Source organism: Berghia stephanieae, chromosome 1 (genome assembly GCF_034508935.2).
Source record: "Berghia stephanieae isolate SIO BIC M18660-M18661 chromosome 1, UCSD_Bste_1.3, whole genome shotgun sequence".
NCBI classification, from domain to species: domain Eukaryota; kingdom Metazoa; phylum Mollusca; class Gastropoda; order Nudibranchia; family Aeolidiidae; genus Berghia; species Berghia stephanieae.
The window spans coordinates 86,489,545-86,504,712 of NC_088360.1; the positions used below are offsets into that span (position 1 = coordinate 86,489,545).

General features: G+C 35.5%; 2 protein-coding genes across 2 annotated transcripts in view; one reads left to right on the forward strand and one right to left on the reverse strand.

Moving 5' to 3' along the window:
• Positions 1 to 2,221: 2,221 nt before the first annotated feature.
• On the reverse strand, positions 2,222 to 11,812 carry LOC144960166 (distal membrane-arm assembly complex protein 2-like). Its single transcript, XM_078893184.1, has 5 exons — positions 11,673 to 11,812; positions 8,362 to 8,744; positions 7,098 to 7,318; positions 5,783 to 5,942; positions 2,222 to 4,762 (listed from the first exon to the last, which is right to left on the reverse strand). Exons 1-5 carry the CDS (start codon positions 11,700 to 11,702, stop codon positions 4,492 to 4,494), a joined length of 1,065 nt encoding a protein of 354 aa, XP_078749310.1. The 5' UTR covers positions 11,703 to 11,812; the 3' UTR covers positions 2,222 to 4,491.
• LOC144960194 (ATP synthase subunit s, mitochondrial-like) overlaps positions 11,776 to 15,168 on the forward strand; it is a 4,598-nt gene continuing 1,205 nt past the window's right edge. Inside the window, exons 1-4 of the mRNA XM_078893229.1 lie at positions 11,776 to 11,997; positions 13,425 to 13,567; positions 14,038 to 14,246; positions 14,769 to 14,931. Coding sequence (XP_078749355.1) covers positions 11,917 to 11,997; positions 13,425 to 13,567; positions 14,038 to 14,246; positions 14,769 to 14,931 — 596 coding nt within the window. The 5' untranslated portion in view covers positions 11,776 to 11,916. The remainder of the gene's footprint in view (positions 11,998 to 13,424; positions 13,568 to 14,037; positions 14,247 to 14,768; positions 14,932 to 15,168) is intronic.

A 15,168-nucleotide genomic window follows, 5' to 3' on the forward strand; every position in this document is an offset into this window, starting at 1 on the left:
AGGCTGTATCTCATTGTTTCATGAACTATTGTCAAGTTTTACTTTGAGTTTAGTAGGTCTTGCTTGAATTCCAATATTCTCTGTAAATGGGTAAAAAAGCATTTTCTTCTTAACATCCGTATTTATTTCAATTCTGTTGAACTGGAGGAAAGAAAGTGAATTTGCAGTTGGCCTCCAAGTGAGGTCATAGGGAAAACCAGGTAGTTTCCATCAGTATACAGGATGTTAAAAAAAATTCCTACTAGTAGGAGGGCTGAACTCGGGACTTTGAAGGGTGGACACCAATGGGGAGTGAAGTCAAGGTTTAGGAAGAGGACACCCAGTGGAGAATGAACATGAGACTATCTGAGGTTGACACCAGTGGGAGTGAACCTGGGACTATTGGAAGTGCACACCAGTAGGGAACGAACCCAGTACACGGAGATGTGGGTAATGAACCTGGGACTGTGGAAGGTGGACAATAATCTGGAATGTACACAAGATGAGTTACAAGTGGTGCCTGAGTGAACTAGGGACTGTGAGACGTGGACAATGCTGAAGAAGAAGACACCCAGTGGAGAGTTACCCGTAATACCTTGGGTAGACAAAAGCGGGGAGTGAACCTGGGACTGTGGACTCAGAGAGATGGATTCCAGTGAAGAGTGAGTGAATCCAGTGCTATGAGTGGTGGATACCAGTGGGGAGTGAATCCGGTACAAGGGAAGTTGGACACAAGTGGGGAATAAACCTGGGACTGTGAGATGTAGATCCTACTGGGGACTGAACTCAGTGATATGGAAGAAGACATCCAGTGGAGAGTGAACTCGAGATATCTGGAGCGGATACCAGGAGTGAGGACTAAACCTGGAACAATATGTCTACATCCTGTAATCAATTCAACATCCATAGTCCTGGGCTCGTTCCCCACTGGTGCCCATCTCGGGATGGAATTACTTTTACCTAAAAGGAATTACTTTTCACTGGTGTCCATATCTCAATTTTCCCAGGTCTAGACTCTATTGGTGTCTTATCTTTTATAGGGTTCACTCCCCACTGGTGCCCACCTCCCATAGTCTCTGGTTCACTCCCCACTGGTGCCCACCTCCCATATTATCTGGTTCAATCCTCACTGGTGCCCATCTCCCAGTCTCCAGTTCAATCCCAACTCGTGCCCTGATCCTATAGCCACTGGTTCACTCCCCCTTGGTGTCCACCTCACACAGTTCTGGGTTCACTCCCCACCTCCCATAGTCCCTTGTTCACTCCCCATTGGAGTGGATTTATGTAGGTTTCTGTGAATTTCGATATTCAGCAGTACCCAAATTATAGAAACATCAAGTCTTTTCGCAAAGAATAAAAAGGGAGAAATTTGACTCAAGCAATTTTTTACGCAAAAATTGGAAGAATAATAAAAATGGGTCTGATTCAGTTTTACAAAAAATATATTTTTAACACACAAGACAGGGATTCATACCATTTAAAACTAAACCTCCATTCTCTCTCAACGTCTCTAACTGCTTCCTCAACTCTCTCCATTAGCCTTATCTTGATTTGGAGATGATTGCAATCTCTTAAACAGGTGGCAAAAACTGTCTTTAGCGGTGGTTAATGATGAATAATACAGCAACATCATGTGGTGTTGCGCGATCATGACTAACTCGGGTAAATAATTAATGAAATTTCATTCATGGAAATCTTTGGATTATGTCTATTTTGAACTCAAGCACACTTTGGCATTAAGCTCGCCTAAGGCTCCTCCTGATGACTGCTTAAAGTTAAAGGCAGCATGGACTGAATTGAGATGAAATGTAAACCGAGATTTAAACTTTATAAGTCAAGCTGAGATAGTGGTGGGGAGAGAGAATAGGGAGGGGTTAAGAATTGAGATGACAAAAGTGTTTTTAATGACCCCCTCCCTCCCCTTTTAAAATATAATTTAGAAGAGGTGGGGTGCACAGAGAGAGTGGGAGAGGAAGAGTGCATTTCAAAGTTGCTGCAGATATTTAAAATTAAAAAAAACATAAAGGTTGACTTAAATGAGCAAAAGAGATAGGTAAATAAAATAACTGCTGTACTATGCTACTCTGCTTTAAGTTTGCCTCATTACAAATTCTTGCACAACTTGCACAACAGTAAACAATCTGAAAAAAAATTAATTATTGACTTAATAAATTGGTTCAATCTTAAATTCTATTTTCTCTTTTATATCGCATCCTGAACTCACTTAAAACGTATACAATGGTTACGATTAAGCTTACAATTCTTTTATTTCAAAAATGAAATTTACAGCAAAAGAAGTTGCAGTGTTATGAATAAATTTGCGTCATAAGTTGTTGTTTACAAAAAACAAAAACTCAACCTAAAGTAAATCACTGTCATTGTGTCAATCCTGAACATAGCTCAAATAAAATATAATGATGAGTATCCAAGTTGTATCTGGAAATTGCATAAAATATGTTAAAAATTAAGTTTTCAATCAAACTACCTTATAAATTTCCTTGCTAATTTTGGCAGCATTCTTTTCTTCGCAAAACAATTAAAAAATGAATAAACAAAACTAGGTACCCCTAGCCCAGTGAAGATTTGCTGACAGCGGTGAAACTTACCCAACTTCAACTCAAAATCTTCAAAAGAATCCACGACACATTTTAATAATAAAACCTATATCAAACCGGAAATTGTTTTAAAATCTTTATTTTGAACGTGACTTTATGTTTATTTTGTTTGATGAGACTTTGGGTGAAGAAAGAAGGTAGGAAGTCAAAATGTGTTGATGAAAATTTATGGACTTCGAGGATGGTCATCTTCATAATCTGATATCTTGAACTTGAAGCCAGCTGACGATAATGAGCTATAAATAGACTTGTTTTAAAGTGCTTAAACGACCCTTTAAAATGATATCAGCTGCTTGAACATATGAAAATAGACCTCGAATTAGGTACGGCAAACTGCCGCTAATGCGCTCTGGCGGACAATTTTCGATGTTTTACATCAATTTTACTTCGTTGTATTCCATTAAATATCAAAATGACAAGGATAAAATTTATATCAATCGAAAGCTTATTCAAATCCCTTTAAAATGGTGTCTAAATGATTTATCTGCTTTTTTAAAAAAGATAATTTAAGTGGGTTTTGAAACAAGTCACTAATCGGCTCGCCCGCTGATGGAAAAAACGAATTTTTCGCAATCTGTCATCTTGAAGAGCTTGGAGAATTCGGGCCATGGGTAGTATCGGATCAGTAATTGGTTTAAAATGTGCACAAGATCTTGACGTTTCGATCGATACCAAATAACTGTTGGTTTATTTAGGGGAACCGATTTTATTTTAAAAATTTCTCAAAAAAAGGAAGATTAAACTCATTTCCACAAAATTTCAGCAGACTATTTTTACATTACTGGAAAGCTCATCCATTTTTCTCTTAAAATATGGAGATGCCGTACCGATTATCAGTATCGCCCGCATTCGCCCAGCATTTAACTTTGGTAAATAAACACGAGTTGCACAGCCCAGTCAGTGAGAGCAAAATGGCGTGCCGACCAGAGGCTGCCTCGACAGACACATTTTTTGTCTCCCTTGGCGATTTATGGGAAATATGCATTTTTTGCGTTTTCGTGGCGCTTAAAATGTAATTAAATAAAGAGCTAGAGTTCTGAAAAAAATTGGAGTTGTTTAATTTCTATGAGACTCTAAGCAGTTGAAATTTTGTCATTGTGAGCCCGATACTTTTTTTTATACGAAGCCCCGAAGTTGGGTGCTGAAGCAGGGTGTCGCGACGACGAAATTGTCAAATTTTCAAATGACCATATCTTCCTTAAAAATTGAGATACATGTATGATATTGGTATCAAAATGCTCAAAATTGCAAACTCTTTTAAGCAAAAGTGACTAAATTGAGCATTGTTGGGTTTGAAAAATCAGTTTTCTGTACCTACTCGAATAAAGAATCGGACCAAACAGATTTTTTTTTTTTTTAAATCAAACTCTTTTCCATATTAAACGGCAAACTATAAAATAGTACAACACAACAGCTTCTAGCTTTTCACTCTTGAAAAAAACAAGTTCTCTTAAATCGTAGTTTTTTTCATTTTCTCTCAAGCCAATGTACGACCTGGACATGTCTAGCTGTGGTTGCAACTTTTTTTTTTGTACTTCACATAACTTTAAACCACACCTGGACTTAATTTTTCTGTAAATGTATTGTAAAAGAATACTTTATACATATTGAAATAATGATTTAGAAATCAGATTTTAAAAAATAGTTGCTATAAAACTCTTATACATATTATTATTTCAGCCTAAATTGAGTGCATTGCTCCACAGCCGCTTAGCTAGATAGAAAAATTCCATATGACTGAAGCTCTATAATGTTGTAATTATGATGAGATCTGATATACTATCTACTATGGTCCTGCAAATCGAAAGAATCATCATAAATCAGATGCCTTATCTAATTCTTTTTACAATCTAATGTGTCCAAGTTATTTTGAAGGCTCCTGATTTGAGACGAACCATCAATCAACCTTTCTAGCATATCTCTTAAGTTCCTCATTCTGGATGTTTCCAATCTCAATCTGATCAGGTATGTCTTCCTCTTTGTCCATCATTCCAAGCAGAGCTCTCACTAGCCTTCTCTCTCCACGATGATTCCACTCTGGTGGTTTCAGGTCTTCCTCACTCACACCTATCACTGTCAAGCCTGGGATGGCTTCTTCAAGTAATATTGTGATCAGACCCAAATGCTTTACCTTGGACAGGTCGGACACCTTCAAACATTTCAGATTTCTGTAAACACACAGACAGATATATAAAGGGTGAATTGACGGATGAAGAACTAAAATATATGCATATACATAGAAACATAGATTATAAAGCACACTTCACAGCAGGCAGCTAACAGAAATTCTGTATATTTTGGGTCAAAATTCTGAAATTGAGGACAAATTCTATCAATCAAAAATGCAGGAATTTCACGTTTATGTTGCAGGTCTGTTTGTATAAATTGAGGACTGACTCTTTAATAATAATAATGATAATAATAATAATAATAATAATAAAAATAATAATAATAAAAATAATAATAATAATAATAATAATAATAATAATAATAATAATAATAATAATAATAATAATAATAATAATCAGGGGTGAGAATAACTGGTCACAAAAGAGGGGTAGAGGAGTAAATTTTTCAGTGCATAGATCAAGACCCATCCATGCGACAATAACCTATAAATTTGAATTTCATTAAAATTTACTGAAATGCAATCCAAAATGTGTTTCGCAGCAATTTCTGACACCACTCGGTGGAATTTCAAAAGTTGAAAGTGGAATTACAACATATGGTAGTTGTAGTAGTAGTGGTGGTGGTAGGGATGATGATGTGGTGGTGGTTGTAGTAGTAGTGGTGGTAGTGATGGTATGGATGATGAAATGGTGGTGGTTGTAGTAGTAGTGCTGGTTGGGATGATGATGTGGTGGTAGTAGTAGTAGTAGTAGTGGTGGTTGTAGTAGTTGTGGTGGTGGTGATTGTAGTAGTTTTGGTAGGGATAATGGTGTAGTGGTGGTTGTAGTAGTTTTGGTAGGGATGATGGTGTAGTGGTGGTTGTAGTAGTTGTGGTGGTGCTAGGGATGATGATGTAATGGTTGTAGTAGTAGTGGTGGTAGGGATCAAAATCTAAATAATGGCTGAAGAGGAATTAATTATATCAGCAACAATGACAATGTCATAATATAATCATACATTAACAAATCCAAATATATGAGGAAAACAGTACATAAAAAAATGTCAGTATCTATACTCACTTAAGACATTGTAGTGATATCAAACCATGATCTGTTATTGGACAATTACTGAGGTCCAAGAATTCCAGGCTGTCTTTCAAACGATAAAGCTTTGCCAAACACCAATCATCAATATGGGGACAGTTGTGGAATCTTAAAAATCGTATATGCTTTAGTGGACCTGGAGTGACAAAACACAATAAATAAATGAAAAAAATTCATTGTCTTTTCTTTTCTTTTGTTAACTGTAAGTCATCATTTTTATCATTATTGTTTTTTTTTTTGTTTTTTTTTTTTTTGGAACAGTAATAAATACAATCATTTAATAAAATAATGTCATAAGAAAGAATCCTTAACAATTCACACAAAATGTCATCAAGGTCTTATTGCTATTTTATAAAAAGATCAAAGGGTGGAAATAAAACCCAATGCAAAAGAGTGCTCATTAACATGGAAGTATGATGTCTTAGGGAAGGCACTTTTGTCAGTCAGAATACGATACATTTCTTTCTTTACATAAAATTTGAATAATATAAAAATACATTGGGGTGTCTATGCAAAAAGCATGGTGGTAAGTTTGATGGTCTATTGAACAGTCTGTTTAGTACCCAATGGCTTTGTTGGTAGAACTCATGACTCACAGATGAACCTGGTTCAAATTAATTCTTGACCCCTCTGTTCACCCACAATGATGATGATGATAAAAATAATATCATGATAAAACCAAAAATGATTAAAACAGCACTAACAAGATGTAAATCATTTGTGTTAAACAGTTTCAGTATTGAATATTCGTAACAAAGAAACTGTAAAAAAGATATTTTTTTTAGCCTGTTTAGGAAACATTTAAAACGAGTTAACCAATTGATCTTAAAAGATCGAGAAGGAGAGAATAGCATTATAATATGAAGGTGCAGTTTTGTTTATAAATATAAAGAAAAAAATATATCCCCTCCAAAAAATATTTAAAAAGCAATTTTATACTCAATGCTTGGTACAATGTAGTAAAATGAACTTGGGTGTAATATGACAGCTTGACCTGCATTCTGTCTAAAGTGTTGTAAGCAATCATTACTCATCATTAAATATCTTTAAAAAAAGGAATAAACTCCACTCATTAACCTTTTGATTCTTAGGGGATTAATTTTAAAAAAAAAAGAATAACATAAGCTAATGAAAAAGAAAGCATTTATAAATTTTAGCTTATTTTAAAAAAAAAAGACTAATCCCCTGGGCGCTTATTAAAAAAAAGCTTTAATTAGTTGAAAAAAAAAAGTGAATAGTTTCTATGACAATATGAAAATAAAAAATGATAACAAAAAAATATTCCACAAACCTAGAGTATCAAAAGCCATATAAGTGAGCTTGGTGTTGCTGACATCGATTGCTTCGACAAATAGATCATCCACATACATCCTAGGCAAACTATACTGCCCTTTAGCATTTTTAGCAAACCAAAGGTCCCTACTTGTAAATTTGACAGCTCCACCTCTTGCCACAACAAAATGAGCTGCTCCTAATTCTGTGCCGACAGCTTGAGTGCGCTCGGTACGGTATCTGAAAAGTATTGTAAAATTCTGCATTTTGTTGTTAAAGTAAAAGCTACAAAAATTAATACTATTACTATTTCTACCACTGTTACTATTACCATGAAAACATGGAGAAAGACTACTGAGAAGGAGAGCGAAATCTAAATATGTGGGGAAAAAATCTGAATTTGGCAACATTGTCTTCAGGAAAATCTGTATACAAATTAAATCTGTATAAATGACCAGTCTGTCAATTGTGAGTTGGTCCTTATAGTTTAAAAAGTACAGTTGTTCGATCTGTGATATCATTTTTTCTTTTTCTGGTTTCTCCATTCATCCAATTATGATGGGGTATCTGGTTATTCAAATCAGATGACAGAAAGAACTCTGCAACAGAATAGATTCCTACTCAGAGGATAGCAAACAATCACTAGAGTCCATTATATGCTATACATAAGAGAGAAACCTTCGCTTTAAGAGAAAGGTGGCTCAGAAAAACTATACTTTCTTTTCCTTGCCATAACACCCTCTGAAGAAGGATCAGTCTGTATTTATAATAATAAATTATGCTTAAATAGTGCATATTCCCGTTGGAGGGCTCTATGTGCTTTACAATAAAAATTTGAGAACAAAAAGAAATGTGAAAGCATGGCATACAAATATTAGCAACAGGTCTATACATATATACAAGTAAACATATATATTATAAAAAGACAATGAAAAATGTGTCACACGCAACAGGGACATAATTTATACAGTAAAACTGATTAATAAGTAGAATTATTAGTTGTGATTGTTTAAAACCAATAAATATATAGGGGATATAAAAAATAAAATTATGCAATAACATTTCTTGAATCTTATGATCAAATCTTATAATTATATTTGTTAAAAAGGTACGTTTTAAGTGTTTATAATTTCTAAAAAATAGGAATAAACCTGTGATTAGCGCAACCGCAAATAAGTGTAGAAGACTGTGATTAGGGTGAGCAAAATTTGAAGCGCTTTATTATCATTGGGTAAATTTTAAGCCTTTTCTCAAAATGACAAAGAAACCCATTTTAGTCTTACCGTTGATCTTCCTTCAATTTTATGTATTCTTTTCTATCTGCCAAAGATTCAAGCAATAAATTATCATTGATGTTAATGTCCCAGTACAACCAAGATTTGAACTCGTCAGTAATCCCATGCTTTTTGGAATAAAATCTTGATTCAAATACACTTTGTTTGTGTCCTTCCCAGTCAGGGTTCAGATGAGTATTGTAGTATTCTCGTTCAGTTTCTCTGACAGGAGGGGAATAGATTTCATCAAGAAGCTTTTCAATTTTCTTGGCTGTGTCCTCCTTTTCACTGTATGAGCCATCCTCTGATGAAGACTTTTGTTTCCCATAAGAGCGTGAGAGGCTAGCAAAACACTTGGCCCACGATTTCCCGCAATTAAGAAGCTGGAGTTTCTGAAAGGAAATAGAATTATCCGATTAACTTAGCTATGTGGTCAAATTAACTTAAATACCAAGCCAATTTACCCCACTGTTAAAAAGGCAAGTAGTAACAAACACCTGTAACACCATGGCTTATGGTTTACAATCAATTAACTTAAAGATTATGCAAGCAGGTCCAAACAAAATACTTATAATTTAATAAACTCACATTACATATGATGGCATATACATAGGTAGGTCTACACATATATTTTTGGAAGCCGCTATTTTCGCCGTATGGTGAAAATAGTCTGTCATGCTATTTTCACCGTACGGTGATAATAGCCTGACCGTGTGTAGGAGGCTATTTTCACCGTACGGTAATAGCTTGGTGATTTTCACCCGTAATATTATGGTGGACGATTTTCAGTGTACGGTGATAATAGTGTGGGAGACTTTGTTCATCGTACCGTAATATCTTTGTGGACGATTTTCACCGTACGGTGATAATAAATTGGGAGACTTTTTTTCACTGTTCCGTAATATTTTGGTGGACGATTTTCACCATACGGTGATAATAGTGTGGGAGACTTTTTTCACTGTACGAGTAATATCTATGTGGACGATTTTTACCGTACGGTGATAATAGTGTGGGAGACTTTTATCACCGTGTGGTAATATTTTGGTGGACGAATTTCACCGTACGGTGAAAATAGTGTAAGAGACTTTTTTTCACCGTACGGCAATATCTTGGTGGACGATTTGCACCGTACGATGATAATGGTGTGGAAGGCTATATTCAGTGCACAGTGATAATCGTGCGAGAGAGTACATATATTCATTATAATTGTGTAGAAAGCTATATTCATCGTACGGTGATAATAGTGTGGGAGACGATTTTCATCTTACGGTGAAAATAGCCTTCACCGTATGGTGATAATGGTGTGGAAGGCTATATTCAGTGTACGGTGATAATAGTGTGGGAGACTATATTCACTATAACGGTGTGGCAGGCTATATTCACTGTACGGTGTTAATAGTGTGGGAGACTATTTTCACTGTACGGCAATATCTTGGTGGACGATTTTCACCGTACGGTGATAATGGTGTGGAAGGCTATATTCAGGCAGTGTACGGTGATAATAGTGCGGGAGACTACATATATTCATTATAATGGCGTGGAAAGCTATATTCATTGTACAGTGATAATAGTGTGGGAGACGATTTTCATCTTGCGGTGAAAATAGCCTGACACACTATTTTCACCGTATGGTAAGGGTATATTATTATTATTCACTGTACTGTGATAATAGTGGGGCCGACTATTTTCACCGTACGGTAATATCTTGGTGATAGTAGTGTGGGAGACTATTTTCACCGTACGGTAATATCTTGGTGATAATAGTGTGGGAGACTGTGTATTTTCACTGTACGGTAATATCTTGGTGGACGATTTTCACCGTACGGTGATTTATGTGGGAGACTTTTTTCACCATCCCGTAATATTTTGGTGGACGATTTTCACCGTACGGTGATAATAGTGTGGGAGACTATTTTCACCGTACGGTCATATCTTGGTGGACGATTTTCACCGTGCGGTGATATATGTGGGAGACTTTTTTCACCATTCCGTAATGTTTTGGTAGACGATTTTCACCGTACGGACGGTGATAATAGTGTGGGAGACTTTTTTCACCATCCCGTAATATTTTGGTGGACGATTTTCAGCGTACGGTGATAATAGCCTGACACACTATTTTCACCGTACAGTGATAATGGTATCTTGGTAGTTAACAAAAACAAACTTCGCGGCGTTTGTCTGTGTTGAACCCATGACCTTAAGAAGTCGGGGGTAGCGGCTCAAGATAGACATAGAAATTGAAATCACTATTTATCGAGTTGTGAATAGCTCATACTCATACAGTAGAGTCACGCCCTCCCCGGCCAGGTGTTGTTGTACCAGAAAGGTCGCAGGTTCGACACCCCATCGCCGCCACGAAATTGCAAAGCTTCATCGGTAACTGTAACCAATTCTGAATCCGCCATCCCGCCTGTTTGGGAGGCCTTCCGAAAGCTCATCATGCCAAATATTCGCTCCTAAGAAAAAATACAACCTAGTCCTTTAACTACCCCTAATAGGAAAAACAAAACAAAACAAACCCAAGGACTGCTTTGCACTGCTTTGCACTGCCTTTCAATACCTCACAAATCAAAATGGCGGCCGATAATCAAAACAATGGTCAAATTAGGAAATTTTTAACTTGATGACAAATTAAATAAATAAACGTCTGACAAAAGGTCCAAAGTGAAAAATACAAATTGAAAGAAATGCTATAACGAGGAGCTTTCGGGAGGCCTCCCTTGTTCTCGGCAAGCTTTTTCTTTTTTTTTTTTAAACTGGTCTGCACGCAGGAAGAAAATGATGTCGGGTCGAATTCTAATGGTCTGCTGAATGCAGAGGCACCTACGTCACAGTTAGTATCCTGGCTTCTGATTGGCTAATACATACGGTGAAAATAGTCTGTCAGGCTATTATCACCGTACGGTGGAAATAGACTAAAATTCTATTTTCACCGTACGGTGAAAATAGTCAGTCAGAGGTGAGAATGACTGGTCACTAAAGAGGGGTAGATCAAGACCCATCCATGAAACCATAACTTATAAATTTGAATTTCATTAAAATTTGGAAAATTTACTGAGACTGAGATTCAATCCAGAAGAACGCCTGCTATCTTCTAGAATGAGAGACGTCTATTCTATCTTCTTAGTCTTATTCGTATTCTCCTACTCCTACCGTCAAGAAGTTATGGCTGAAAAAACTACAGTCGTGGTTTTTAAAGGCTGAAAAATGTAAAAGTCGTCACCGTCTAGAACATAGAAATATAGTGTAAATGAAAATAACGAGTCAAAGGCAAAGCCAAATTTAAGCACAAGTCGAAGACACTAAACAAAACAACTGACCTTTCTTATCACTCGATAGGGGGCAGCCATCTTTTATTATTCTAGCTACTTTCGATACAGTGTAGAATTTAGAGCTCTTTTGAAACAAAATCACTCATGGTGTTATACTTTCGATTTTAAATCTTTGTATACAAATAAAATCCAATGACATTACCAACAAATTTAATGATAAGATAGTTGCATGGTTTATTTTGTTTGGTAGTGTATATGGAATTTTACAAAGATTAGTTTACCAATCTTCAATATGATGTTTCGTCATGTCATGCAGAGAACTTTGTCCCGTCTGCTTGTAACGAATTGCTGGGGACGTCTTTCATTTTCAAATGTAAATTTACTATCTAGATAGTAATTTAGATTTTAAAAAGTAAACGCAGAAGGTAATCATATCTATTTTTACAATTTCGTATGATTCTGCACTGTATTGTAGCGGATGCTGATCCAAGTGAGGCCCAAGACCTCTCCAAAATTTCATCCTCAGAAAAGGACCTATCAATGCAGGTCTTAAATCAGGATCAGGAAGTTGACATTCCTGAGGCTGAGGCAAAGCAGTACTCAATGTGGAGGCCTGAGCCAAGGTGATTGATTTAGTTCAGAGAAAAGAGAAATCCCATGAATGGATTTGCAACATATGTTCTGAATCACACGGAGCTGTAAAAATAGGTCTGAGTACCGCGTCTTCACGGGACGGTAAAAATAGCCACTACGTAAAGTAAATAAAAAAAATATAAAGCATTTGGTTTTATATTTCGATTTTTTAAATTATTATTATTTTTATATAAATTTATTAACAAAAACATCCTACAGATGTCACAATATAACTTTCGCCATGTCCAGTTACAGAAACACAATATCGCTGATGAAATTGGGTGGGATGCGCATGCGTGACGGAGGTGTATAAAAACGATCCGTTAAGATACACCGTCAACGGAAGTGCATAAAAACACTACGTTTTTTTTTTTTAATGAGTTGGAAGAAATTGAGCGTATTTCAAAAACTCATAAAACATGCACTGCAGCAATGTTCCTCATATTCTAGGTGTGATTCTCTGTGACTGTAAGACTCAAAAAGGAATTAAAGTCATGTTATTCTGGTGCTCTTTACCTCAGATCCACAACTTTCACCCTATCATCTTCCATTTCAATTATGCTGAAATGACCTTAAAGTATCGCTAGCGCTGTAAAACCGCTAAAAACAATAACAACCTTGGTGATTTATCGCTCTGAAATAAAAATGTGAATGTTTCAAGTTTTACAAGATTATTTGTGTTTACTGTAATTTAAGACTAGTTCTGCAACCAAAATGCCATACCTACAACAAAAGCTAGATAGAAGTGTTTTCTAGGATATTATTACATTGCTCAAAAGAGATCCTAAGTAATCCGATCATTGTATAGAAATGTAATTTTGCAACTATGAAATTGCCCAGGCCTGACCAACATTTCAGAAATTCGTTAAAATATAACTAATTAAGTTGCTTTATTTATTTATTATTTGAATGTGCGACACTGAAACCTTAATATAGACTCTTTAAGGCCTTGTCATTCAAGTCTTGTTTCTTGTTTTTATACTAGGCTTCTGCAAATTCGTTTTTTCTATGTTTTGTTTTGTATTATATTAGAAATAGTCATAAATTATAAAATATATCAATGCCATTCATATTCTATTCTGTGCACAAAGCTTTCAAACAGGTTTTTCTGATTCTCCTCTCTCCTATGTTTTATTACTTTTATTCACATTATTGATATCTCATCAGAATGGTCTCAGAGGTGTTATTGTGCTCCAAAACGCTTCCAAAGAAGTCAATTGCCCAAGGAATTTACTGAATTCAGAACATATATCTACATCACAAATTACACAACGAAGATGTTTCTGGGGTGTATCGGTTGCTTTTAACCAGTAAGTTTTTTTGTTTTGTTTTATCACGGAAATCATTACATCATTGAATTCTGGTATGCAGTTTCTGTAAAAAGAACCATCCCAATTAAATATTACTCTGTATGAATTATATGTTATAAAAATGGTTTGGTAGCTAGATTCTGAAAGAAAAATATGTTTGCATACTCCTCAATGCATTTTCTTTTTATGTGTTTTAATAATTATTAATGTGTTATGTGGCCGAATGCTATCGAATTTTAAATCTATTTTGCTTCTCCTATGCAAACATTATTTTCGAGACTATAGTATTATGTAAACAATCTCACTCATCTGTGCAATGCCATTTGAACATTCAATGATTTAATACAACTGTCTCCAAACAAATTTATACTCATAACAAGGTTGTTATTTTGTTTTATTGATCCTTCATATGAAATTGATCAAAATTGTTGTGCATCACGAAATAATATATAACCTCTTTACTCTCAAAGGGTTGACCCTGAAAGGGTTCGTCTTGCTGGTCCAGATCGGGCAGCAGCAGAATGGATTTTACGCAATGGAGGATCTGTTAAATGGAAAGACTCCCCAAGAAAGATAGAGGACTACAATCTTCTTCCATCAACAGAATTTGACAAGTACAAGTTAGAAGACATTGACCTCACAGCTACTGATGTCATTGGATTGGGATTTCAGCATTTAGGTAGATATTTGAAAGTAAAAGATAAAAAATTAGTCGTGTATGATGGAAAGAAAGTTTATGGTATATTGTTCAGAGTAAATTTGACAAAATTTTTATCTCAGTATATGATTATGTTATAAAATTAGTGTTATTTCAATGGCGGTCACATGGCATTAAAAGCTTGAGAGAGGTAAAAGAACAGCTTTTAAAAATCTTAGGTATCAAAATAAGAAAAAACAATTCCAGAAAATTTTTAAAAGTTACAGTAGCGACTCTTCTTCTCCTCCTCCTCCTACTCTTTTTCTTCTTCTTCTCCTTCTTCGTCTTCTTCTTCTTCTTCTTCTTCTTCTTCTTCTTCTTCTTCTTCTTCTTCTTCTTCTTCTTCTTCTTCTTCTTCTTCTCCTTCTTATTTGCTTTAAGATAAATTTTTTTCATTAACCGTCATTGGTTGTGATTTCTAATATAACTCAAAAATCATTGAGGTGGATTAGGACAAACAGCACACCCAAGCAATTACATGAATGTTGCTTTTCTTATCCACAGAAAATCTTCAATTTGTAAAATCTGTCAAACTCCATGGTTGTCGTATGATCATGAATGATGCACTTGAACATCTTCATTTTGTGAAAGACACTTTACAAGAGCTGGAGATAAGCCGGTGCCCCATGATAACAGAAAAAGGATTGGAGCATCTCCATGTATTGAAGTAAGCAATAGTCTTACAACAAATTTTAGGGTTCATGAAGCCGAAGTTAATCTTGTACATGAATTATGAGAGGATAATCTTGTCTTCTAACAAAATAATGTTCTGATGAGTATGATCAGTGACTTGATGGATGACAATAATTGGAAAAAAGCAAAAACCCAAAAATATGAAAAAATAATTTATGCGTTGACTTTGGGCAAAGCATTTTAAGCACTTTATCCCATTCAACCCAAGAGT

Bases quoted from the DNA above. Each gene is read 5' to 3' on its own strand.
- LOC144960166 (XM_078893184.1), bottom strand. From the start codon at position 11,702: ATGGCTGCCCCCTATCGAGTGATAAGAAAG. The intron at 7,319-8,361 runs GTAAGACTAAAA...AATACTTTTCAG, and splicing joins AAATTGAAGGAAGATCAACG to ATACCGTACCGAGCGCACTC. The intron at 4,763-5,782 runs GTGAGTATAGAT...GTGTGTTTACAG, and splicing joins ATATCACTACAATGTCTTAA to AAATCTGAAATGTTTGAAGG.